The sequence below is a fragment of the Elephantulus edwardii genome, unplaced genomic scaffold (genome assembly GCF_000299155.1).
Source record: "Elephantulus edwardii isolate Elephantulus edwardi_28Jun2011 unplaced genomic scaffold, EleEdw1.0 scaffold00168, whole genome shotgun sequence".
Lineage (NCBI taxonomy): Eukaryota > Metazoa > Chordata > Mammalia > Macroscelidea > Macroscelididae > Elephantulus > Elephantulus edwardii.
This window is the reverse complement of record NW_006399918.1, coordinates 6,724,880-6,751,251: the sequence shown is the minus strand read 5'-3', so window position 1 is coordinate 6,751,251 and position 26,372 is coordinate 6,724,880. Positions and strand designations below refer to the sequence as shown.

Sequence of the window (26,372 nt, the reverse complement as noted above, 5' to 3'; positions counted from 1 at the left end):
ACAGTTGGGCTGTCTACAGAGGCTTAACGTTATGGTTACAACAACAATGGTTGATAAATCACCACCTTCTATGGAGAAAAGAAATATGAAAAGATCTGTGAACCTGAATGTCTTCACTAAGTCCTTCACAATCAGATAATGCACTGTACAATTAAGCAAACTAGTAAAGACAACAACAGTAACAACAACAACAAAACCACCTAAAGGCCATGAACTCAAACCACATCTTACAGGGGTGGGTAAAATATTTGGCTTTGCTGTGAGGTTGCTAAACGAGTAATCAAAAAGAACAGGACTACTCCCTTTAAAGCCTCTTGAATGAGCATCAAAACTCACCAATCAATCTTGTAGTTAAGGACGGTGCAAATGAGCCAACGTATCCCTAAATAGGAGAGTGGGGCAGTGTACTTCTACACTCCCTGTATCTCCAGACCCTGGAAACGTATGCCAGTGCACATGACCAGATATATTAAATAAGTCTAAGAACATGAATATGCTTTTTCGTTTCCCCTCTGGGGTGACACATGGTGTGTCAAAGCTCTTACATAGGTCCTTTCATCTAAGACAGAAAAAGATGGTTTTTTAGATTCTGGGGCTTCGTCTGACATACTTTGGACATGTTGCCAGGAGGGTCGGGTCCTTGGAGAGGGACATCATGCTTGGGAGGGTGGAGGGACAGCGCAGGAGGGGAAGACCCTCTATGAGATGGATTGATTCGGTGACTGGGGGGTAATCGGGATGGGTGTGTCAGAGGCGGTGCGGTTGGCGCAGGATAGAGCAGGGTTTAGGGCTGTTGTGCATAGGGTCGCTATGAGTCGGAAACGACTCGACGGCACATAACAACAACAACATGCAGAACTAAATTTTTCTACCCCAGGAACATTTCTGTAAAGCAGAAATGGCATACTCCAAATCAGACAGCTGGTTAACTGCCAAAAAAAATTTATGTATGATTATTACTAAAATAACTAAGGCTCACAGCTGGTGGACCACCAGGCAGTATACTACCAGCACTCTTGTTGATCTCTTCCTGGTTATTTGTAACTTTGTAGCAGATATAGGTGGCCTTGTTCCTGGCAAATTGGTTTAGGAGATGCACTTGGGAAAAAAGCGGTCAACCTTGCCCAACCTGCCACACAATTGGAATTCTGTATATCAGCAATGGCGTTAAGAAAAGCAAACAGCCTGGTGTCTATATTTGTTCGAGGTGTCAGTGCCACTGAAGTAAAATAAAAAAAATACCTGCTTTAGCTGAGCATACTGCAAAAGTGATAAATAACTCAGTTAATAACTAAGATTGTTGTTGTTGTGTACCATCGAGTCAGAACCAACACATAGCTGACCCTCTGGCAGGTTTTCAGAGGCAGTTAACCTCATGGGAGATTGCCCATCCTCCTCATGCCTTTGGGATTGCAGTGCAGCTTCTTGCCAAGAGTCCACCAGAGCTCCCTAACTAAGATTATTCAAATTAAAAACAACAACAACAACAAAGTGTTATAGGTCATGAGGCCTTAGACCTGTTAACTTGCTGTCTAAGGAAGTCCAAGAAGCCCCTTTTTGGGCCTGACTCTTTCAGAAATCTGCCTTTGGGTAAGGGGTGAAGTGACAGGGGCTGCAATGTGTTGTGTATGCTTGGTAGACAGCTATATGCTAAACTATAATGTGCGTGTATATATCATAGGTAAGTTTTAGCCACGCTGCAACCATGTCTCAGCAAGCACAGTAAGCCATGCTGAACCATTGTTTTAAATGTAACTGAGCATGGCCAAAGTGTGACAGTAATTCACCTTTGTTCTGAGAACCATAAAAGCTTGGTAGGAAATTTCCCTAGTGGCTTGCCGTAAGGCTCGCAATAATGGTTCACAGTGAAGCCTGGTATGGCGCCTCCATGCAGTCTATGGAAAAACCAAAATGAAAGTAGTGTTTAAGCCTTCTAGAATTCCTTGCCCTCTTTGTTTATTTTCCAATTGACCACTAAACCTAATGGCATTAGGTATTTATCTCAAACCTAACATTTAACATAATAAGCAAAATGTTGGATGTACCATTGAGTAGGAACTGACCCATAGCTGGCCCTTCCTTCAGAGGAAGGAGATTGCCCATCCTTCTCCCGGGAAGTGCTGGTGGATTTAAACCCTATGCCTTTGAGATTGCAGCACAGATTCTGACCACTACATCACCATATAACTAACCTTAAACATAACAAAACAGAGCTATAAGGAAAATTCAAACACAACAGCAACCTTGTTGTTGTTGATATGTGTTGTTGAGACACCAGCAACTCAGAGTGACCCTATCTATGTACAACAGCCTCTGAAGTCTGCTCTATCCTGAGCCAGTCTCACTGACTCTGACACACCTACCCGCATTGCCCCAGTTACAGCATCAATCCATCTCATCTGGGGTCTTCTTCTCCTGTATGGTTCCTCCTTCCTTCCAAATATAATGTCCTCCAAAGACTGGTCCTTCCTGGGCACTGGAGGAAGTATGTGAAATGGAACATTAAAATCCTGGCCTCTAAGGAGAAACTTGGTTATACTCTTTCCAGGACAGACTTGTTTGTTTTCTTGGCTGTTCAAGGCTCTTTTGTAACACTCAAAGGCATCGTTTCATCTTCTGTCATCCTTAGTCATTATCCAGCTCTCTGATGCATAGCAAGTAATTGCAAAAAGACCATGGCCTGGATCAGGCACATCTTAGTCTCAATACTGACATTATTGCTTCTCAATACTCTGGAGAGGTCCCTGACAGCTATAAAATTATAAATAAGTAATAGGAAGGCTAGTGGAAGAAAGTCAGATACGTGGAAACTGAATAACACCTTGCTTCAAATAATAGGGGAATAGGAGAAATAAAATGTGAACGAAGAAAATTTCTTGAAGTCCATGAGAATTAAAACATAACATCATGTAAACTTTTAACATAGGAAAAGCATTGTTCACAAGTCAATTGATAGCCCTAAACTTAAAAAAAGAGTCAAAATAATTATCTTAACATAATAAAGAAATTAGAAGGAAAATGACAAAAAGTATGCACTTTCCAGAAGAAATAAAATAATAAAAATTAGAGCAATAATACATGAAACAATACAAAGAATCAACAAAGCTAGAAGTTGATTAACAAAATTCACAGACCACTTTTGTATTTAATACAGGGAAAGTAAAAGAAGATGTTAATAACATTGATAACAAGTGAAATGGGTGACAACAGAATTAATGAAAGAAAAATAATCATGACAGACAATTATGAAGAATTGTGTTTCAAGAGATTTGGAAATGTAAAACAACAAGAAAAATTTCTAGAAACACATGATCTATCTTAAAAAACAAACGAGGTAAAAAAATTTGAACACTCAACAAATAAGTAAACAAGTCATAAAAACCACTCAACTTTCATCAAAGGACAGAGTAACAAGAAGAAACTTAACAGAGATACAGAAATGTTAATAAAACAACCAACTTGGCCTCAAAGATATACGCAGAGCACTCCACTCAACAAAAGCACAGTGCACATTCTTTTGTCATGCACATAAATTATTCTCTAGAATGTACAATATGTTGGGACAAGCTTCACTAAATTTATAAACAATGTAATAATACAAAGTATTTTCTTGGATCACCATGTCGCTATGAGTTGTGCTTGACTTGATGGCAATCAACAACACAACAGATAGGATATAAGATAGATTAAGGAAAAAGCAATAGACATAGACAGGAGATCAGTACAATCTCACTAGAGAAGGGGGAGACATGAAGAGGTATGCAAGAGATACAGACATATATAATCCTGCACTATCAGTTATAACAACCTTTAGTCTACAAGTGGTACATAGGGAGACAGGCAAGACAGTTATTGTTAGGTGAAGAGTCTGCAGTCATGATCCTTTATAAGTTTATCAGATGATAGTTTAATAAAAATATCCATGTATATGGTAGAGCCAACATATGGCAAGGTTCTATGAATTTATCAATCATAACAAAATACTTTGAGGGAATAGATTACTTCTACCCTGGGGAACATTAAGGTCACTTGTAACACTGTCCCCGACCCCCAAAAATATATTCTATCCCTTACTTATTTGAGAGGGGATTTCTGATGGCTTAGTGGTAAAGAGTTGTACTGCTAAAACAAAGATTGAATACACCAGTTGCTCTGTGGAAGAAAGATGAACAATCTCCTTCCATGCATTTTATAGCCTCTGAAAACTTGCTGGAGGATGAATTTGAGTCAGTCCTGACTGGAGCGCACATAACCACCCAACAACTAATTTGAGTTATGACTGGGGTCTTAAAAACTTATAAGCTGTCGTGCTTGCTTCGGCAGCACATATACTGAAATTTGAACTATACAGAGAAGATTAGCATGGCTCCTGTGCAAGGATGACATGCAAATTCGTGAAGTGTTCCATATTAAAAGAAACAAAAACCAACAAACGAAAAACAAACTTATAAGCTGTCATTGTCATCCTGTCTGGAACTAAGAAGAATAATTAAGAGTACCCAAATTAAGACAGGTGAGGAAGAAGGACAGACCTTCTACTCCAGAAATAACAGCCTTTAAAAAATGCTATGACAATAGAGGACGGTTAGATTACACTAGCAGATATGGCATTGTAGGTGGAGCCCCAAGTGTGCTGGGAAACATAAAGGAGGAAGAGCAGTTGCAAGAAGACCAGTGATTGGAACATGGAATGTGAGAAATATGGATGTAGGAAAATTGGACATTTTTATGGAAGAAATGGAATGCACAAATATTGGTGAACTGAGATGGATTTGCATGGGACATTTTGAATTGGACAATCATATGATCTACTCTGCCAGAAATGAAAAGGCATGGAAAATGGGCTCACACTCATAGTTAAAAAGGAGGGATCATTTCTAGATCCCTCTTAATATACAATATTGTGAGTGACAGGGTAATATGCATACAAGGAAGACTTCTTAATACCACTATTATTCAAATATATACACCAACAATCAGAGCCAAAGAGGAGAAAAGAGAGATTTCTACAAACTTTTTAAAAAAAAAAGATAATTAATTTCAATGAAAATTTACAGAGACTTTGGATTTCCATTCATTCATTGTTGCAATTTTCTCCCCTCCCAACCCTCCACCCAGTACACTACCCTCTTGGAAAAGTAAAAGAAAAATTCTTTCATTGTTTTACAATCCCTTCCCCTAGGGCCACTCCACTATGCAACCTTTGCTCTGGACTCCCGTCATGAGAAAAATACCTAATCACATATCCCTTTTAAACAGTTTTCTCACTCCTCTGCCTCAATGTAGTATACATTATTTAACACATCTTTCTCAGTCTCCCGCCAACCCCAATATCAGTCCTGTTTTACAACAGTGGCACCATGCAGTATTTATCCTTTTGTGACTGAGATACTTCACTCAGCATAACATCCTCCAGGGTCACTCATTTTGAGTAATAGTTCATGAGTTCCTTGTTTTTCAATGTGGCATAGTATTCCATTGTGTGACTATACCACAGTTTCTCTATCCATTCGTTTGTTGATGGGCACTTAGGTTGTTTTCAACTCCTCGCTATTGCAAACAAAGCTGTGATAAACATGGGTGTGCATATATCTGCTTGGGTGTCAGTTATGGTCTCTTTGGGGTAGTGGAATTGCTGGGTCAAATGGTATCTCTATTTGCAACGTTTTGAGAACGCTCCATAGCACCTTCCACAGTGGTTGCACCAATTTCTACCAAGTTTGCATTCTGAAATAAATTGATTGTGCAACCAGGATGCATTAATATTAATGGGTGGCTGGAGTGCAAAAGTTGGAAACAGGAAGAAGGATTAATAGTCAGAAAACATGGACTTGGTGACAGAAATGAGGCTGGAGATAGAACGATAGAATTTTGTATAATCAATGATTTATTAATTGCAAACACCATTTTATAAGAAACACAAATGATGACAATATGTATGAACCTCACCTGATAATCTACACACCTTTTGGTTAGTCTCTACTAAATATGACACCAGAGCTCTAAAATTTACAGAATTTCTAAAATTTCTACACACAGAAAACTCCGACATCTAAACAGTATAAAGACAAATGATCAAATTAAACATGGGTAGAGGACATGGAGAGCCATTCATCAAAGATGTTCAGGAGACCAACAAAACATATGAAGAAGTGCTTGAAAGCATTAGCTGTTAGAGTGATACAAATTGAAACAGCAATGCAATATTATTTCTCCCTAACAATAACATCTAAGTTCATTAAGACAGAAACAACAAATATTGGTGAAATAGTGATGAAATTGGCAGTATCATTATCTTTTGATGGAACTGTAAAATGGGGCAACCACTGTTGAAAATAGTTTGATGAGTCCACAAAAAGTTGGAAGTAGAAATACTGTTTGATTCAGAAATCTCACTACTAGTAAATACACTCTGCTAAATACACTAATGGAATACTATGAAACTTTGAAGAATAAAGAACTAGTGAAACACTAAAAAAAAAAGTTAAACCTTGAGGAAATTACATTGTGTGAAATAAATCAAGTCTCAAAAAGACAAATATTTTATGAACATACTTAAAAAAATCAAGGAAAGAATTATACACAGAACAAACTATATTGTGATGGCTTCCAGGTATGGGAGGGGTGGAAGATGGAAGGGAAAAAAAATCAATAAGTAGATAATAAACATATATTGTTGTTAGGTGCTGTCGAGTATGACTCGTAGTAACCCAATGAACAAAATATCTGGACCCTATTCTATCCTGTGCCATCCTTACACTTGCTGACACACGAGTGTATTTTAGCAGTTACCATGTCAATCCCCTTGGTTGAAGATTTTCTTCTCCTTCACGTACCCTCTACCCTTCTTAGCATCATGTCTCTTTCTAAGAAACAGCCCCTCCTAGGAACATGCCCAAAGTATGTGAGGTGAAACTTCGTCATTCTTGCCTCCAAAGAGCACTTTGGCAGCAACCTCTCCAAGATATATCTGTTTGTTCTCTAGTCCATACATGAGATGTTCAATGCTCTTCTCCAACACCACAGCCCAAAGGCATCAATTCTATTTTGTGATCTATATCACATGCAAGAAATATACTACTGAAGATCATTTAAAAATGGCTAGAAGAGTACATAGATAAGGGAACTGCCAGACAGAAGTTAAAGAAGAAATGAGAAGAGGCCATGGCACATGGCACTAGGGTTATCATTGCTGATGTCAAATGGATCCTGGCCGAAAGTAAGAAATACCAGAATAATGTCTATTTGTGCTTTATTGACTATGCAAAGGTATTTGAGTGTGCAGATCGTAACAAGTTGTGGCTGACACTGAGAATGGGAATTCAGAGCACTTGTTAGTGCTCATGCGGAACTTATACCTGGACCAGAAGGCTGTTGTCTGAATGGAGCAGGGGAACATTTCTTGTTTTAAAATTAAGAAGGGAGTACTTCAGGGTTGTATTCACTCTCCATACTTACTTATTCAGTCTATATGCTGAGCAAATTCTCTGAGAAGCTGGACTCTATCAAGAGGAGTGTGGCATCAGGATTGGAGGGAGACTCATCAATAATCTGCATTATGCAGATGACACAACTTTGCTTGCTGAAGTTGAGGAGGACTTGAAGTACATGTTGAAGAAGATCAAGGAATGCAGCCTTCAGTATAGATTGCATCTCAACGGCAAGAAAACGTACCACTAGACAAATAGGCTGCATCATGATGAATGGAGAGAAGATTGAAACTGTCAACAGCTTTATCTTGCTTGGATCCACAATTAACACCCTTGGTACCAGCAGTCAGGAAATAAGGAGATGCACTGGGAAAATCTGTAGTTAGGGACCTCTCCAAATAATTGAGAAGTAATGATGTCAGTTTGAGGAATAAGTTGTCTCTGATTGGGGTCACAGTCTTCCAGATTACTTGCTATGCATCTGAGAGCTGAACAATGAATAAGGATGACAGAAACATGTATTAAGATACGAAAAAGGAAAGACAATATACATTAAGGGGTTACCAGCCTGGCTTCATCCTCTCTAGGAAGAACTTGCTTTTTCTCCTAGCAGTGCATGGTATATTCAATACTCTTCTCCAGCACCAACACTCAAAGGGAGCTGATAGTAAGCCCTATATTTATAAAGGCATCAGTTTTATATTACCTTTTTTCAGCATTTAAAAATGCATAAAGTCCATGACCATGTATCATACCTATGAGTTGACAATCATATCAGGTCAGTCAAGTCCAGAATTTTTATTCACAATTACAAATTCCTAAAGGACTCTGGAATTTTAGAACTTAAAGGAAATAAATAACTTGCTTGGTGTCAAAACCTGAATTGAATTGTGGAGTGGCTTTTTTTTTGCTATGAGATTAAAGACACTGATATTTTTGGTCACAAATATGTATAAAATTGTCCATCTAACTTGTGGGCAAATTGTGCATTATTATATTAAATATTATATACATAATATATATTTATATTATCACATATTGTATTGATATGTATTGTTCTTAGGTGTGTTTGGGCCAGTTTTGACTCTAGTTGTCCTATGTACAAAACAACAAAATACAATATGGTCTGATCGATTCTTAAAATTACTGCTATGACTATTCCATTGTCAATCTGTCTTCTAGACAGTCTCCCTCTTTTTTGTTGCCTTTCAACTTTACTGATCAGGATATCCTTTACTAGAGACTAGTCTCTCCTGACAAGTACGTGAGATGAAGTTTCCCCATCATCATTCCTAAAAAGCATTTTACTGTACTTATTTTTGAGACAGATTCTCTTTTTCTTCTGGAAGTTCACACTATGTGAATATTCTTTACCAGCCCTACACTTCAAAAACATCAATGCTTCTTTAATCTTCCTTATCCATTGTCCAGCTCTGGAATGTATATAAGGTGCACCTTAGTCTTCAAAGAATTTCCTTTTTAACCCTTTTAAGAAGATTTTTATAATACTGACAACCAAATTACAAAATGGGCAAAAGACAGAATTTTCATGTAGGAAGATACTCGAATGGTCAAGAGACATATGAAGAAACACTCAAAATCAATGGCTGTAAGAGAGATGCAAATAAAAACCACAGTAAAATTGAGATATCATCTCAACCCAGTAGCAGGGGCAGAAAGTTTAATAGGACAGCAAGTAATAAATGTTGGAGAGGATATAGCGAGATAGAAACTCTTATACGTTGTTGTTGTTGTTTTTGATTGCTGTCCAGTTGAGAATGACTCATAATGACTCTATGAACAGAAGGCCTGAAGCCTTTCTATAACTCTTGTCATTTATTCAAACTTCATAGAGTTTCCAGAGGCATGTTGTTTAGGAAGTGGATGCCACTCCTGCTTCCAAACATTGTTAGTGGGATTGTAAAATGGTACAACCACCTTGGAAGGCAGTTTGGCACTTCCTCGAAAAGCTGAACATAGAAATTGCACTGCTTGGAATATACCCTGAGAAAGTGAGAACTAAGGCATATACAGAGACTTGTTTATGTTTACAGTATTATTCACCATCACAAGAACATGGAAACAGCCCAGATGTCTAAACATAATCGAATGCATTAAAAATTATGGTATATTCACACAATGGAATACTATGTAGCATGCAGGAGCAATGATTTTGTAAATTATTACCTAACTTGGGAAGGATTGGAGAGCATTATGCTGAGTGAACAAACTCAGACCCATAAGGACATATACTTTATAAAACCATTGTTGTAGAATGAGTATGAAGATCCAAGGGAACAGGGAAGGGTGGAAACAGAGGGGTGAGGATGTGTGTGTGTGGGGTGGTGATATTAATTATGGAGTTGCACAATTTGATGGGTGGGGGAAGGTGAGGGAAATGGGAAGGATCTGGTGTTAAAAACAATGTATTTGAATTTTGTAAATAAACTAGTATAAAAATAGTATAAAATAGAATATGAATAATTGTATGAAACACAATATAAATGAAAGATTGTATGAAACAATGTATATGAATGAAACATACTGTAAAGGTATTATTATATGAAAATTAAGAAAAAAAGATTAAAAAAAAACAACCCAAGACTTTTGTATTAGATTTACCCTCTGCAAGGCATTATTTTATATCTTGACTGCTGCTTCCACAGGTGTTGATTGTACAGTCAAGTAAAAGGAAATCATAATGAGATTCTGACATCTATGAACAAATTGAGGATATCAACAAGAGATTCCTGGAAAAGGTTTGGTTTTTTTTAACTATAAAAGAGACTTTTCAGGTCCAACTTCTCATTCTGGTCCCTTTCCATCTTTTTCCTCCTGAACTACAAAGGCTTCATTTAGCATAGTTTTGTTCTGATGAGGCTCTCCTATATGTCCACCATCTGGGAGATAGGCAGTAGGAACAGATGGTATATTTTAGATTTCCAAAGAACCTTTGTTATGTTGATGACACAACCTTTCTTGCTGAAAATGAGTAGGACTTGAAAAGCTTGCTGCAGAAGATCAAAGATTATAGCCTTCAATATGGACTGTATCTCAATGTCAAGAAAATAAGAATTCTTACCATTGGACCCAAGCATTGAGAACCTCCTTCACAGGGTTGCTATGAGTTTCCTGAAACTCTATGGCACTTAGCAACAACAACAACAACTGTTGGACCTATAGTCTACATCATGAAAAATGGAGAAAAGATTGAAATTGTCAATGACTTCATATTCAATACACAATCAATACACTTGATACCAACACTCAGGAGATCAGGAGATGGATTGCACTGGGAAAGTCTGAAAACTATTGAGGAGCAATGCTGTTAGTTTGAGGACTAAGATACAACTGATTCAGGCCATGATCTTTGCAATCACTTGTTATGTTGTTGGGAGTTAGATAATGAATAACAATAACACAAGAAGAATTGGTGCCTTTGAACTGTGGTGTTGGAGAAGAGTACTGAACATCTCATGGACTGCCAAAATGGGTAGGTCTTGGAGAAGATACAGCCAGAGTGCTCCTTGGAGGTAAAGACGATAAAACTTCATCTCACATATTTTAAGCCTGTTGTTAGAAGAGCCTGTTCCTTGGAAAGAGACATCATGCTTATGAAGGTGGAGGGATGACAAAAGAAAGACCTTCAAGCAGGTGGATTGACATAGTGATTGCAGCAATGGGCTTAAGAATATTGGAGATTGTGAAAATGGTGCAGGATAGGACAGGATTCAGATCTCCTGTTCACAGTGTCATTATAAGTTAGTTGTACCTGAATTGACGTCACCTAACAATGACATTTACAGTGACTGCAGCAATGGGCTTAGGTGTGTTGGAAGTGAAGAGGGTCATGCAGGATAGGACAGGGTTCTGATCTATTAAGGAAGCGCTATGAATGGTACTTGACTCAACATCTAACAACAAGAAGTGCGTGAGTAACATTTTATAGTTTACAAAAAGCTACACAGAAACCATCCTAATAGATCTTTCTAGCATCGTATGAAATTGTAAAACTGGTTGGGCATTGTCAGACCTCTTTATTTAATTTCACATGGAGGAGATGAGAGAATCACCATCATCAGCATAGGCCCAGTGCTGCTTGCTTTAAGACTGAGGCCAAATTTATCTCTACGCTCAAACCTTTTTATCAATTCTGACACCAGTAATCCCTCAAGTTATTCTCTACTTCTCTGAAGGGCTTGATTAGTCATTACAGTGCTTACAGAGAACTTGTAACCATACTCATGGTTATGGGGTTTATTAGCAAAGTGACTGATTACTGTTCAGGATCAGGAAGGATTCAGGATTCAGGTCTTTCAGACAAGTCAGTCTCTTTTGTTTGGAGATTGAGGAAGCAGCTGAATACTCTGAGATGGGTGCTTCTGAGATGGGCGCTTTCACCTTTGTGAGAGCAAAAGGGAGTGTTTGATTGTGAAGGAGTGTGGAATGAAGGACTTCATGGAGTGCCTTGGTTTTTAAATTCATTTGGGCCCTCAGGCCTGTTGTTGTTAGGTGCCATCGAGTTGTAGATGACTCATAGCAAACCTATGAATGAAAGGCCTGAGCACGGTTCATAGAGTTTCCAGAGGTAAGCCATTTCAGAAGTGGATACCACTCCTGCTTCCAAGCTTGTTTTAATCGGGAAGTTCAAGCAAACACTGTCCACCATGGGTAACCATTATCACATTTGGCACATCAGTGTCATAGTGTTCAGCATCACAGCAACCATGAGTTACCTCTGTACAGCAATGCACAGACCAGTGCTATACCACTCAGAAGAATGTTTGACAAAAAACAATTTAAACCAGGCCTGAGTGTCGCAGGTTAAAATCACCCACCTTGGGCTTGGTAGCATAACTTTCTGTCCACTCAGCCAGTGTAGCTCTCTCTATGTTGTGGTTGTTATTGTTGTTAGGTGCTGTCGAGTCTTGTTGTGGAGGAACATAACTTCTAAATCATACAGTACTCTTCTGTCAGTTTGCCATACTGAGGTAATCTGGGTTTGCTGTGATGATGAGCCTTGTGCCTTTTGGGTGTCAAATGCCATAAGCATTGCTTATGTTGGACTGTGTTTGGTGGAGCTCTCAGTTTAAGACAGGTTTGGAAGAAAGAGTGGCATCTTTCCTAAACCACATGCCTCTAGAAACTCTATGAAGTTGGGGAAACGATGATAGTTATGAAAAGACTGCAGGTCTTTTGCTCATAGAGTTGCTATGAGTTGTCATTGACTTGATGGCAATCAACAACAACAACAACAGCAACAACAAGAAGTCTCTTTAGATTTGTGCTAAAAGGCTTCCCACTCTTTTACCTTTCGGCCCTGCCTCTGCCATGCTCAGGAAAGAAGTAAAACTTTGTAGCTCTACCACTGTTGTTGTTAGAGGCAGTCTAGTCAAGTATGACTTGTGGCATCCTTAAAACAATAGACCTGAATTCTGCCCTGTCCTGTGCCCTCCTCTTCATCTGTGACACACTTGAGCCCATTGCTAAAATCCATCTTATTGGGGATCCTAGAGGCAACCCTGTTCCTCCACTGAGTCTGCACCCAAACGTCTCAGCTTTTGCTTTGTAGGTTGTCACACCCACTGCCTCCATTTGTGGGTTGAGAAATCCACATTACTACTTCATACTAACCAGAGTGCTTCTTGGAGGCAAGGATTCTGAATCTTCATCTGACATACTTTGGGCATGTTGCATGGAGGAACCAGTCCTTGGAGAGGTATGTCATGCTTGGAAGGGTGGAGGGACAGCGCAAGAGAGGAAGACCCTCAATGAGATGGGTTGATTCAGTGAGTGGGGTAATGGGAGTGGGTGTGTCGGAGATAGTGAGGTTGGCACAGGATAGAGCAGCATTTAGGACTCTTGTACATGAGTCACAAGCACATAACAACAACATTTTATTTTGTCATCCTCATAATTTTTTACATAGGTAAACCCAAAGCACAGTCATCGTGCAATCCATCTGGTTGGTGACTAGGATTCAGGGAAGTATTTGTAAGATCTGACTTATTGTATAGTCTGATTATGTAAACTAATATTGGATGTGACTACCTATTCTAATGCACAAAACATACCTTCATGAAGCAAGATTCCCCTTCTCTCAATTGGTGAGTGTCCTTTGTGTGACCAATACCACAGCTCCCTGCTCCTTCAGTCACTCACATATCCCTTCCCAATCTTGTGCTGTTGTTGAGTACCATTGAATTGGAACCGACCCATAGCTGACCCACTAGTAAGTTTTCAGAGGCTGTTAACCTCATAGGAGGAGATTGTTGTATTGTTAGGTGCCATCAAATTGACTAAGACTTATAGCAACCCTATCAATAACAGATCAAAACTCTACCTTTTCCTGCACCATCCTCCCAATCTCCAATCTTAGATACCCTGAAAGGGTAAAAAGTCAGAGGGAGGGGCATGTGATCTGGGCTAGTTAGGGTTTGGAAAGGTGGTGCTAAACCAGCTGGGCTAAATTTGCATAATTTGGCTGCCTCTATAAAGGGCACAGCACTTCACGCTAATAGCCTCTGTAGAAGAAGTTTTAAGTTCACTAATGGGGGGAATGTTCAGCTCTGGTATTTGTAACAGAGAAGAAGAGAATTTCCCTTTTTGGTAAAGAAGAGGTTTCTGAGTGTAAGAAAAGGTCTGTGTATGGAAGAAGCCCTGATACCAGTTCAGGTATGGTTTTAGTCTCAGAGATTTGGAGTTTCATGGAAAGAAATCCATGGGTCATGAGGTGTTTGTACATCTAGATTAAGAGTGAAGGCTTCTGGAAGTTTCTAGAAAGTCTAGAATGGTATTTCTTTCTATTTGGGATTTCTTGATTCAGAAAACTCAAGGACTGAAGGGGAGAGGAAGAAAATGGAAGATCTAACTGATGACTGTGCATTTTGTTTCCCTTAGAGGACAATGGCCAGACTCTGCTTTCTGTTGTTCCTAACGGTGACCATTAGAAGATGCAGTGCAGGTAAACAGCACTTTTTGTTTGCTGTTGAGTCAGAACTGACTCACAGTTTACTCTCCAGTGGGTTTTTAGTGGCAGCAAATCACACAGGAGGAGATTGTACATCCTACCACACAGTAGCTGGTGGATTCAAACTGCACACCTTTGGGTTTTCAGTGTAGCTTGTTACCATTAGGCTACTAGAGATCCACAAATATCTTTTTGGAGTATCAATTCCTTTAGCTCTCTCTGTAGTTCAATGGAGTGGAGGAAATAAAACTGGTTTGTGTCGTTATATACAATGGATCAGCGGCAAAGTCACTGCGATGCATTCATAACACTTGATAGCAGACATAAGGTGCTGCTTTTTGGTCTCACTCGGGGTTCAGGCTGAGGTGTGGACTGAGGCATGTCTTGGATCTCATGCTCTGTGCTTCTGTGTGTCTTTGAAAAGGTTAAAGGGTGCACAATATAGATTGTGTTACTTCCCAGTCACTCCAACTCCTCTGACCTTGGCCTCATGTTATTTAGAGGGAGCTAGATGGTCAGTGATAGCTTGGCTCCACAGTCAACACTCTCAGCACCAGCAGCCAGGAAATTAGAAGACGTATTGCCATGGGAAAGTCTGCTGTTAGGGACCTCTCCAAAGTACTGAAGAGCAATGGTGTCTCTCTGGAGACTAAGGTGTGTCTGATATAGGCCATGGTCTTCGCAATCACTTGTTATGCATCAGAGAGTTGGACAATGACCAAGGAGGATAGAAGGAGAATTGATGCCTTTGAGCTGTGGTGCTGGAGAAGAGTATTGAGGGTACCCTGGACTGCTAGGAAAACAAACAGATTCATCCTGGAAAGGGTCAAACTGGGCTGATCCTTGGAGGCAAGGATTCTAAGGCTTTGTCTAACATACTTTGGACATGTTGTGAGGAGAGACTGGTCCTTGGAGAGGGACATCATGCTTAGTAGGGAGGAGGGACAGTGCAGGAGGGGAAGGCCCCCTATAAGGTGGATTGATTCAGTGACTGGGGTAATCGGGATGGGTGTATTGGACGTGGTGCGATTGGCACAGGACAGAGTAGAGTTCAGGGATGTTGTACATAGGGTCGCTATGAGTTGCAAGCGACTTGATGGCACATAACAACAACAGCAGATGGTCAGTGATGTGTCCAGGGAACATCCTCCACTAGTCTTCAACCTCACAATAGACATAAATACATCAGTTTTCATTGTTGTTTTATTACTTATTTTAGTTAGTTAAAACATATTCACAAATATCTTCTTATCCTCTAGGTTTTCAAACTGAAAAAAATCATTGCTATCAAATCGGAACTGACTCATAATTGACACTCACGTGGGTGTTTGGATGCTATAAATTGTATAATGGGAGCTTGCTCATTTTTCTCCTGCAAAACCACTGGTGGATTCAAGCCACTAGAGAGGTGCCACCTTTGGGTTAGGGCGCAATTCCTCATGGACCACACCATCAGAGCTCCCCAGATGTTAGAGGAGTTTACCAGTGCACTATTAGAGAAGAAGAAAGGAGATGACCAGAGATGTTAAATGTCTGCCCAAAAGAGCTCTGATATGAATTATCTGGGATTTTATCTGAGTCTTTGAAATCAAAGTTTGGTATTCTCTTCCTCCCCCGACTCTGAATCACCCAGGCTTTCAGAATAACCTCGAAGCTTTTAGACTATTACAAAAGACCTTTCATCCTCTATAATAAAACCCCAAACTCACTGCTGTAGGTTCAGTTTGGATTCATACACACCTTCTATTTGGTTTTTTGGGCTGCAAATCTTTTCAGAAGGAGATTTTCCATTTTCCTTACTCCCATCACCCACTCCCATAGAACAGCCAGTAGAGCTGGACTGCTGAACTTTCCAATAGCAGCAAAAAAAGTAACGCCTTAGCCTTAGTTAATTTCGCACCTTTGGCTCTCATCAAGTTGTGCATTATAATATTTGCTCTGGCCACAGAAAATGATGAGTTGTAGTTTTTCTGAATTCTAGACCAAGTTCTAGTATCTCTTCATGACTTTTTATGTGCTACCACCTTTTACTCTTCTTTCTGGAGCACTGGTTCCCTTTTGTTTCTGTTCTACTCTTATTCATCCATTAGACTCAGTCTTCTCTGAGTTACATTTGCTCCCTTCCCTAAGGGGAGCTGTGGAGGCCTAGTGTAAAGAGTGTACTGCCAAAGACTTGAGGTTTGAATTCCCCAGCTGCTCCACAGAGAAAAGTGGGCAATCTCCTCCTGTGTGATTTACTCCCTGGAAAATCCATGGAAGTTCAGCTATGAGGTGGTTTTGATTTGATGATACATGAAAACAACCATGATGTTTCCCTAAAATGTCCCTGTCTCACATATCTCAGTTGGGTGTGTTTTGTTTGGGTACTTGCATGTAGAAAGGATTTCTTAAATAAATGGGTTAAACTGTCTCTGAGTGACCAGTGTTTTGAGGTGTGTATTGTAGACATTGAACTAAATTAATTGAGAGGAAAGGTTCAGCTTTTGAACAACCAGTAGTAGATTTTGTTTCAGACAGTTTTGGCAGAAAGAATTCATCCCGGATGTGGAGGAGGTCTGAATCACAAGCAAGAGGAAGAGCTGCAATGGGCAGGACCTGGAAGGTGGTGAAGAATGACTTTTTCAGTAGTTCCAGATCATTAATGAGAGATTTTATATCCTCTAACAGGGACCAATCCTCTTAACATTTTAGAGGAGAACACCTACTGTGGTGGTTTTTCCTTCCGTTCCATGCCTACAAGCTGCAAGGAAATAAAAGAAAGTTGCCATACAGCACCAGGTGAGTACCATGAGAACCCCAGTGTTTCATCCTGGAAACCACTTTTTTTAGCTAAAGAGAACCCAGGCATGGAAACCTGGAGATATCAGTATTCTAGTACTACTGTCTATCTGACTGTGGCTGCCACACAAATTGGTTTCTAGTGGAATTTTCAAGGCTTTTATGTCTCGCCTCATTTATGTCGGAAGTTAACACATGACACAGGCAGAGTGCAGTGCTCCTGATGAAAGGGAAGTTGGTGGCAAGAACTGCGAAGGATCTGAGATTTTACTCTTCTTGTAATCCAACAATTACCCTGCCACATTTTTATGCATGTTGACAGAACATGAGACTCCTGAGTTAGAAAGAAAGAATTTTATGATTTATAGCATTGGTAGTAGTCTGAGTATTGTTATTTCTCTTCCTTGCCTTCTGAGTTCCAATACCTATAGTGTGACACAAAGAGAGCCAGATGCATCTGCACAGATAGTGGGCTTGTCAAGCAAACTGACTGACACAGTTAGTCAGGAAAGACACAATAAAGCCTTTAAAATTTAGCTTATTACTCACATAGATTAAAGTCAACATTGTATTCTTTATCCATACATATTCAATCTGTATGCTGAACAAATCATTGCAGAAGCTAGATTCTATCAAGGACAATGAGGCATTGGAATTGGAAGAAGACTCTTCAACAACGTGCATTAAATTGATAACACAACCTAGCTTGTGGAAAGTGCAGAACACTTGAAAAACTTGCTGTGGAAGATCAAAGACTACAGTCTTCAATATGGATTACATATGAACATAAAAAAATAAAAAATTCTCACCACTGAACCAATAAGCAACTTAGAGACAGAAGAAGAAAAAAAATTGAAGTTGTCAACAATTTCATTTTGCTTGTATCTGTGATCAATACCCACAATAATAACAGACAAGTAATCAAAGTATGGATACATTGGCATAATTTGCTGTTAAGGACTTCTTCAAAGTGCTAAAGGGCAAAGATGTCAGTTTAAAGAATAAGTTGCACCAGATCCAAGCCATGGTCTTTTAAACTACTTCCTACACATATAAAAAATTAGATAATGAATAAGCAAGACAGAAGAAGAACAGATATATTTAAGTTGTAGCACTGCAGAAGAGTATTGAATATCCCGTGGATGGTGAAAATTCATCTCACATACTTTTGGGCATATTGTCAGGAGGGGCTAGTGTTTGGTTAAGGAAATCATACTGGGAAAGGTGGAGGGTCAGGGAAAGAAAGGAAGATCTCCAAGAAGATGAGGTGACAAAGTGACTGTAATAACAGGCTTGAGCATATCATAGATCATGAGGATGATGTAGAACACGACAAAGTTCAGATCTGTTGTTATAGGGTTGTTATGAGTCATGGTTGACTCACTGGCACCTAACAACAACAACTCACCTAGACAGCAAAGTCAAGTTTAGAAAAGTGAGCTTCCAGAAGTCTTTATCTTCCACAGAGACACAGAAACAAAACGGCCAAATAAAAAATCCAACATAGGTGTTGGGGTGCTTTGTTGCTGCTTAGTCAATTTATGCTGAAGCCAAGCCATCTTACAGCTGTCAGTTGATCCTAAATGAGAGACCACTCTCTCTCTCCCATCATCTAGGAGGTGATGAGCTGTCTTATGACAGTCTCACTGGATGATAAGGGGGTGGTTGAGGAATAACCTTGGGTCAGCTCTTCACATGTCTCCCATGTTTGGTAGAATCAGACGTATTTTGTGAAGTCTAGGTCAACTGTCTCTAGGCCTTGTTTATGTGGCCTGTTCAACTGCACACAAGGTTATCAGAATAGTAATGGGCAGTTACCATGCTTGCCATTTGCACAGAGGTCTTCAGCTATAACCTAGAGGCTGGATATGTGGTTGGGTACAGATTTCTGCCCTCTGAGGAGACAGCTAGGTCTATCTTTTAAGGGCGTTTATATAAACATCCATATAACATATTATCCTATATACTATGGCACTTTGGTGGCTTAGTGGTAAGAAACTGTGCTGCAGTCCTGAAGGCACACAGTTCAAATCTACTAGCTTCTCTTTGAGAGAAAGATGAACAATCTCTTCCTGTGAGATTAAACTGCCTCTGAAAACCCACTGGAGGGTCAGCTATGGGTCAATTCCACCTCAATGGTACACAACAACAACAACAACATGTCAATGAAAGACAGACATAAGATGAGAAGAAGTAATTTATGTTGCAGGAAAATGATTTTCCAATAGAGGATATGTGTGGGAATGAGCATTAATTGTATATACTTACATTCCCACAGACTTTCTGATTCTGTTATCTGAGATGGGACATGCACTCTTAGAAAAGGTCGTCCTGGTGTCTCCACAGATGGCCTGTATTTCCTGAGTACTAAGAATGGTGTCATCTACCAGACCTTCTGTGACATGACCTCTGGGGGCGGTGGCTGGACCCTGGTGGCCAGTGTGCATGAGAACAACATGTTTGGGAAGTGCACAGCAGGTGATCGTTGGTCCAGTCAGCAGGGCAACAGAGCAGACTACCCAGAAGGGGACGGCAACTGGGCCAATTACAACACCTTTGGCTCTGCAGAGGGAGCCACGAGCGATGACTACAAGGTTGGTGCCACTCAATGACCACTTGGGAAATGGTGGGGAATTGAGTGTTGCTGGACCGCGGCATAGGGGGTTAGGAGATCCAAATGGGAGATGGGTATGTGAAACATGGGGTAGAGAGAAAGAAATAAATACTTAGGTGTCTTAAATGCAAATTTCTCATGGATTTAGGACACCTAAGTATTTCTTTGTTTCTGAATAGTGCTGCCACTTTGTCATTGGATCATTACGTTCCTAGTGCATCTGAGGGTTTCATGCATACTGGGTCTTTTGTGACCTCCTGTGATCTCCTGGCTGGATTAATGCCTCTTGTTCTTCAGAACCCCGGCTACTATGACATCCAGGCTGGCGACCTGGGCATCTGGCATGTGCCCAACAAGTCCCCACTGCAGCGCTGGAGAAACAGCTCCCTGTTGAGGTATCGCACCAACAATGGCTTCTTCTCCGGTATGGGAAATAACCTGTTTGGACTCTACCAGGTACACATGTGCTGAGTGGGAGGTTTTAGTCTGGTAAATAAAATGTTAAGTGTTTTGGGTGAGAGTGAATCTGCTCTCCAGGGTTTCAGGCCACTATAAAGTTTCTGTCCTGACTGCTTCCCATGCTCTGGTCCACTGTTAACTGATGTCCCAACTGTCTGAGGAACTTTGAGCCAACTCTATGGGAGAAGTGGGTGGGAAAGAGAGGAGGACAACAAAGAGAGGAGGACTGTGGAAAAAACATAGTCATGGGAAAGGGATCACTGTAGTTTCTGAATAATGACAGCTACCTTGAAGCAAGCCACCTCACCTGCATATCTAATTTGGCAACATCTCTGCTTTTCTCACATAACAAACATCTCATTTGGGTTTTTACAGAAATATCCAGTGAAATATGGAGTAGGAAGATGTTGGGCTGATAATGGCCCTGCAATTCCTGTGATCTATGACTTTGGTAATGCTCAGAAAACAGCATCTTACTACTCACCATTAAGTCAGAGTGAGTATTTGCTCCCTAAACCCAGTCATTAGTTGTTCTCTGTGTTCTTAGACTATGCCAACATCTTAGAAGCTTGACATTATTTTCCTTTCTTTAATATTTGTGAAAAACTTAGGATGTTAAAATGGTATCATCTCCATTGTTGGGAGAATGAACATTGAGAGATTAGGAATTTATGGAAGACAGTATGGTATGTAAGCAGCAGAGCCTGGATATAAACTCTGGAGCTGGCCTCAGAGCCTGCACTGTTCTTACATATACAACTTTATATAGCAGTTAAGAAGAGTTGCAGGCTAATGGTCACAGTAAAAGAAAACTAGTGAAGGTGTGAGGAAAAAATAATTTTGAATTGAAAAGATAGCTGTCTTTGAAAAGAATACTTTTTGGGCACAATAAAGTCACAGGAGTTAATACTTTGATAGAAAAATCAAAGTAATTGTTATTTAAGTTTGATATTTCAATGAAAGTATGTGGTTGTAGGGGGAAAAAGATGTAATTAGATGAGATCTGTAAACAGAAACATATGGTCATATTTAGTAATTGTTTATTCCTCTGTACTTTTGAGAGATTTTTAATGATCTTTCTTTAGGGATTAACTATTCCCTGGAATTTAACTATTCCCTGAAATTTTAGCATAACAAAGATCTTCTTTGGCCTCTGGATGTGGGGTGATGCTTACACTCAGCCATGTCCACCAGTTGCTCACCACCGATAACCTAGACTCCATCCCACAGACCTAAGTGCAGAATTACAGTCCGAGTTTTGGAATCGCTGGGCTGGTCAAAAGGAAGTTGTTTCTAGTTCTTCCTTTAAATACTCCAGTCTTTTGTCTGCCTCTTCTTTTCTAGGAGAATCTGTTGCAGGATTTGTCCAGTTCAGGGTGTTTAATAATGAGAGAGCTGCCAATGCCCTGTGTGCTGGAATAAGAGTTACTGGCTGCAACACTGAGCATGTGAGTCTTCAGGGAGACCAAGAGTCTGTGGGTGTGTGAATGAGTATGTATAAGTAGAGTATGCCTTTATTGTAAGGTTGCTGAGGAAGGACAGAATCCAGTTCAGGCCAAGAAAGACAATTTATTGAGGAGAAACTGCCAGATCAGCACCTACTCAAAGTTAGAGTGGAGTCTTATAAGGAAATTGGAGAGTTAGGATGTTTACAGCTGGTTAGTACAAAATAAGGGAGCAGGTCAGGGGTATAAGTAGTTATTCCTGGGAAAGGGAGTTGAAATAGTTTTGCAGCTCTAACAGAAATAAACAGAGTTACATCTGTTGCTTTGATTATTTTTGTGGCTGTCTTGGGGAAAGGAAGGGAAAGCAGCTCTGGGGCCTTAACATTCCAGCCTTTTGTTATATGTTTGGAGCTGCTGAGGTTCCCTTCTGTAACTACTTCCTGCTGGATGGAGTTATGATCTAAAGGAGGAAAAAGCTGTTGGTTTTAGGCAGCAGAGTTAGCAGATGTGACAATAGAGGGTAATGGTTGGCACTCAATTAATAATATGAGGAGTTCATGGACTGTGTGATTGGCAAAGGATCTCACCTGCTCCTGTAGAAAACTAGAGAGAAATTGCATAAGGCAAAGACCAAACATTAAGATTAAGAAAATTACGAGGGGAGCTCTGGTGGCCTAGTGGCAAGGAGCTGCAACTACAATCCCAGAGGTGCGTGGTTTGAATCCACCAGATGCTCTGCTGGGGAAGGAGGGACAATCTCCTGTACCAGTCAGATCTGATTTGATGGTACACTCACACAAAAAAGAATAAAATAAAAATTTAAAAAAAAGAAGAAAATTATGGTAAGAGGACTGAGGAAGGAGAGAAGCCGGGGTAGCTAACCTTTGAGAGATGAGAAAAATTTCTATTGGCTTACTATGTTTGCTGCAAGACTTGATTTTAGGAGTACTAGAGCATTGAGATTGTACACAGCTTTAGTTTGCTTGGCTCTGTAGTCAACAGTCTTGGGACCAGCAGCCAGGAAATTAAAAGGCGCATTGCAATGGGAAAGTCTGCTGTTAGGGACCTCTCCAAAGTATTGAAGAGCGATGGTGTCTCTCTGCAGACTAAGGTGTGTCTGATACAGGCTATGGTCTTTGCAATCACTTGTTATGCATCAGAGAGTTGGACAATGACCAAGGAGGATAGAAGGAGAATTGATGCCTTTGAGCTGTGGTGCTGGAGAAGAGTATTGATAATACCATTGACTGCTAGGAAAACAAACAGATTTGTCCTGGAAAGGGTTAAACCGGGTGGCTCCTTGGAGGCAAGGATTCTGAGGCTCCGTCTAACTTACTTCGGACATGTAGTGAGGAGAGACCGGTCCTTGGAGAGGGACATCATGCTTGGGAGGGTAGAGGGACGGCGCAGGAGAGGAAGGCCCGCTATGAGGTGGATTGATTCAGTGACTGGGATAATTGGGATGGGAGTGTCAGAGACGGTGCGATTGGCACAGGACAGAGCGGAGGGCTGTTGGACATAGGGTCGCTATGAGTCGCAAGTGACTCGACGGCACATAACAACAACAACAACAACAGGGCATTATGGCTTGGTTTTGATTGGGAGGATGGAGCATTTTGAATTTGGTCTTCTGTATTTTGGTGGTTAAAAAGTCTTGCACACAGACTTTAGTCCAGATGGTTTACAGTCAGTGTAAATTGAGTTGCCACAGATGAAGAATACTCCTGAGGTAAAGCATTGTGTGGAATTATTTGACAGGGAAAGGGCGTGACTGCAATAAGAGGAGGAAATATTGCCTACTGCTTTTGTGCCCTTAATTGAAAGTAGGCAGGTAACATTTGAAGTAGGGAGAACGATTATATTGTTTGCTCGTTGACCTATAAGAATTATTTTGTTGGGGTTTAAGGTGCTATTTTCTGAAGTTCAATTAGGTGGAATAAGAAATTTGCTTTTAGCTTGTTCTTCTTTTCCTCTTCTAAGTTTTTACTGTTGAACACTGAAATAACAGTTAAAAACGGGTTTGAGTTACTTTGGCGACTTAAAGCTTTTTCTTCAAGTTTTTTTCTAGTATCAGGGACAGACTGATTGATAGAATGAGAATTTTTTACTATTCTCTCAAGAGACTTAGGGTTTAAGTTAGTGAATTTTAAAAGTTGCAGGGCTCTTTAAATTTGGATTTATTTACTTATTTTAACTTGGGCTGAAAATTTAAGGTGCATGAAAAATACTCTAAGGAAAATAGAAGCAAAACAGAATTTTTAAATTTATTTTAATAAAAGCAAAAACTACATGCATATGTAGGTTATATTTTATAAACTTTTAGTTTGTTTATTGCTGCCATTCCTTACCACTCTAATGACTGCTACTTGAGAAAGGGGAGTGTGCAGAGGAGCTTGGCATATTTGTCTGTGTGTTTTGGTCTGGAGTGCTGCAGGAGGGTGTGCTGGGTTGGCATTAGAAAAGGAAGGGACGTGATATGCTATTTGGAGGTCAGGGTTGGAAAATTAAAAGAGTGATATTTTAGTTGCAGAAGATTTTAACTAGGAGATTAGTCATGAGGAGTTAAACTAAGCAGGATGAGTAGTGAGGGAGAGAGAGAAAAGCAGAGAGCGAAAAAGTTTGGCTGCAGTTTCAGGCTGGGTCTGGGAGAGGCTAGGAAAAAGGGAGAGGAGAAAGGGAGGAGAGCTTTGAGTCCAAGGTGGTGAAGAGGGCCTCATGTGATGAGGTGACATTTTCATATGGCAGAGGTGGGAGAGCAGGAGTAGTAGAGAGATCAGTGAGGATCAAAGATGATGGGAGGTGATCAAGAAAAGGAGAGCGCTTAGAAAGACTAAAAGAATTTGATAAGTATGGCAGTTTCCCCCTCACACTATTTTTTTAAATTGTGATTTTAGTGAAAGTATATGGAGAACATGGATTTCCATTCATTCATTGTTGCATATTTTCCTCCCTGCCCCCTCCCCCAGTTTGCTTTTTCTTTGGAATAAAAAAATTCTTTCGTTGTTATACAGTCCCCTGCCCCCCAGTACACTTTACTATACAGCTCTTATTCTGGACTCTTGTCATGCCAATAATACCTAATCATATATTTCTTTTATACAGTTCTCTCCCTTGTCTGTTTCATGTACATTATTTATGCCCTTTTAAAAAATTCCCCCCAACCCCCATGTCAGTCCTGTTTTATAACATTGGCATTGCAGAGTTGCATCTGTTGCTTTGATAATTTCTGTGACTTTCCTGAGGAAAGGAAGGGAGAGCAGCTCCAAGGTCCTAACATAAGTTTTGCCTTTTTACTACGATGCCCTTTGTTATGCTTTATATTCATGAAGTTCAATTTATTGATATCTCATTGATTATTTGTTTGGAGTAACTGAATGTTGCTCATTAAGATAGAGTGACAGGATGAGGAAGAGATATGGGGTCAACAAAGATAATTTTGTTTTGCTCATGTGGAGATTGAATTACTTATGAGACAAATAGATGGAGAGATCCAGACAGATGTAGGATGGATAGGGAGGTCTCAAGCTTAAGAAAATCTAACCTAGCGGCAGAAGTTGCGAAGTTATCTGTGCTGTTAATGGCTACAATCATGGGAAAAGATGAGTCATAACAGTAAGAATGAAGGGTGCACTGAGCCTTGAAGAATAACTTTCAGAGGCTGGCTTGAAGAGGAAAGGTTGAGGGAGGGACCTAAAGATGAGTGCTAAATAATGTAGAAATAATCAGAGGAGAGAGCATTACTTTGTAATTCATTGAAGAGGCTCTTAAGGGAGTGATGGGGGCAACACTGAAAGCATGTGGCAAGATCAAATAGGATGAGAACCAAAGATCCCAGGGGATTTGATCATGAAGACCTTGATGGTTTTTCTTCATTGGCTCCTTCTTTCCCTAATTCCTAGCACTGCATTGGAGGAGGAGGGTTCTTCCCAGAGAGCAGTCCCAGGCAGTGTGGGGATTTCTCAGCCTTTGATTGGGATGGATATGGAACCCACAAAGGCTCCAGCTCCAGTCGACAGATAACTGAGGCATCTGTGCTGCTGTTCTACAGATGAGAGGTCTGTGCTATGGAAACTCAACCATCTCTCATTCCTAGATAAGGAGTTAAAAAAACCTGGAATGCTAACACGTAAGAACAAGACAATAAATTGCATCAGTGAATGATTCTGGCCTGCTTTGAATTATTTTTACTCTTGACTGAAATCCTGAGGGATATTTTACAAACTCTCTACTTCTCCACACATTGTTCTGCTAGGAGAGGAAGTCTGTGAAAGAAGGAAAACCCCTAAGGGAAGGGAGCAGTTGCAGGAACTCCAGCAGAAAATAATGTAGAAGATAAATACTGGACAAGAACTTGGTTTTTGGTTGTTGTTGTTGTTGTTGCTATTTGTTGCCATCGAGTCCGCTATGAGGGACTCTGTGAACAATGGATCTGAACCCTGATAGATTCTGGACCTTCCTTATCATCTCTGATATACTTGAGCCCATTGTTACAGTCACTGTGCCAATACATCTCATTTAAGATTTTCCCCTCCTTTGCTGATCCTCCACCTTTTCAAGAATGATATCCTTTTCCAAGGACTGACCCCTCCTAAAAACATGCTCAAAATATGTAAGACAAGTTTTACTATCCTTGCTTCTAAGGAGTACTCTGGTTGCACCTTTACTAATACGTATTT

The 26,372-nt window shown here is 40.1% G+C and overlaps 1 protein-coding gene across 1 annotated transcript; it reads left to right on the top strand.

Moving 5' to 3' along the window:
* The first annotated feature begins 14,336 nt into the window (after positions 1 to 14,336).
* LOC102844534 (intelectin-2-like) lies at positions 14,337 to 25,748 on the top strand. Its single transcript, XM_006895474.1, has 7 exons — positions 14,337 to 14,417; positions 17,097 to 17,178; positions 19,525 to 19,772; positions 20,090 to 20,248; positions 20,627 to 20,747; positions 21,596 to 21,699; positions 25,596 to 25,748. The coding sequence occupies exons 1-7, from the start codon at positions 14,337 to 14,339 to the stop codon at positions 25,746 to 25,748; spliced, it is 948 nt and encodes a 315-aa protein (XP_006895536.1).
* The last annotated feature ends 624 nt before the right edge of the window (positions 25,749 to 26,372 follow it).

Bases quoted from the DNA above. Each gene is read 5' to 3' on its own strand.
- LOC102844534 (XM_006895474.1), top strand. From the start codon at position 14,337: ATGGCCAGACTCTGCTTTCTGTTGTTCCTAACGGTGACCATTAGAAGA. The intron at 17,179-19,524 runs GTGAGTACCATG...GTGTCTCCACAG, and splicing joins AAGTTGCCATACAGCACCAG to ATGGCCTGTATTTCCTGAGT. The intron at 20,748-21,595 runs GTGAGTATTTGC...CTTCTTTTCTAG, and splicing joins CTACTCACCATTAAGTCAGA to GAGAATCTGTTGCAGGATTT.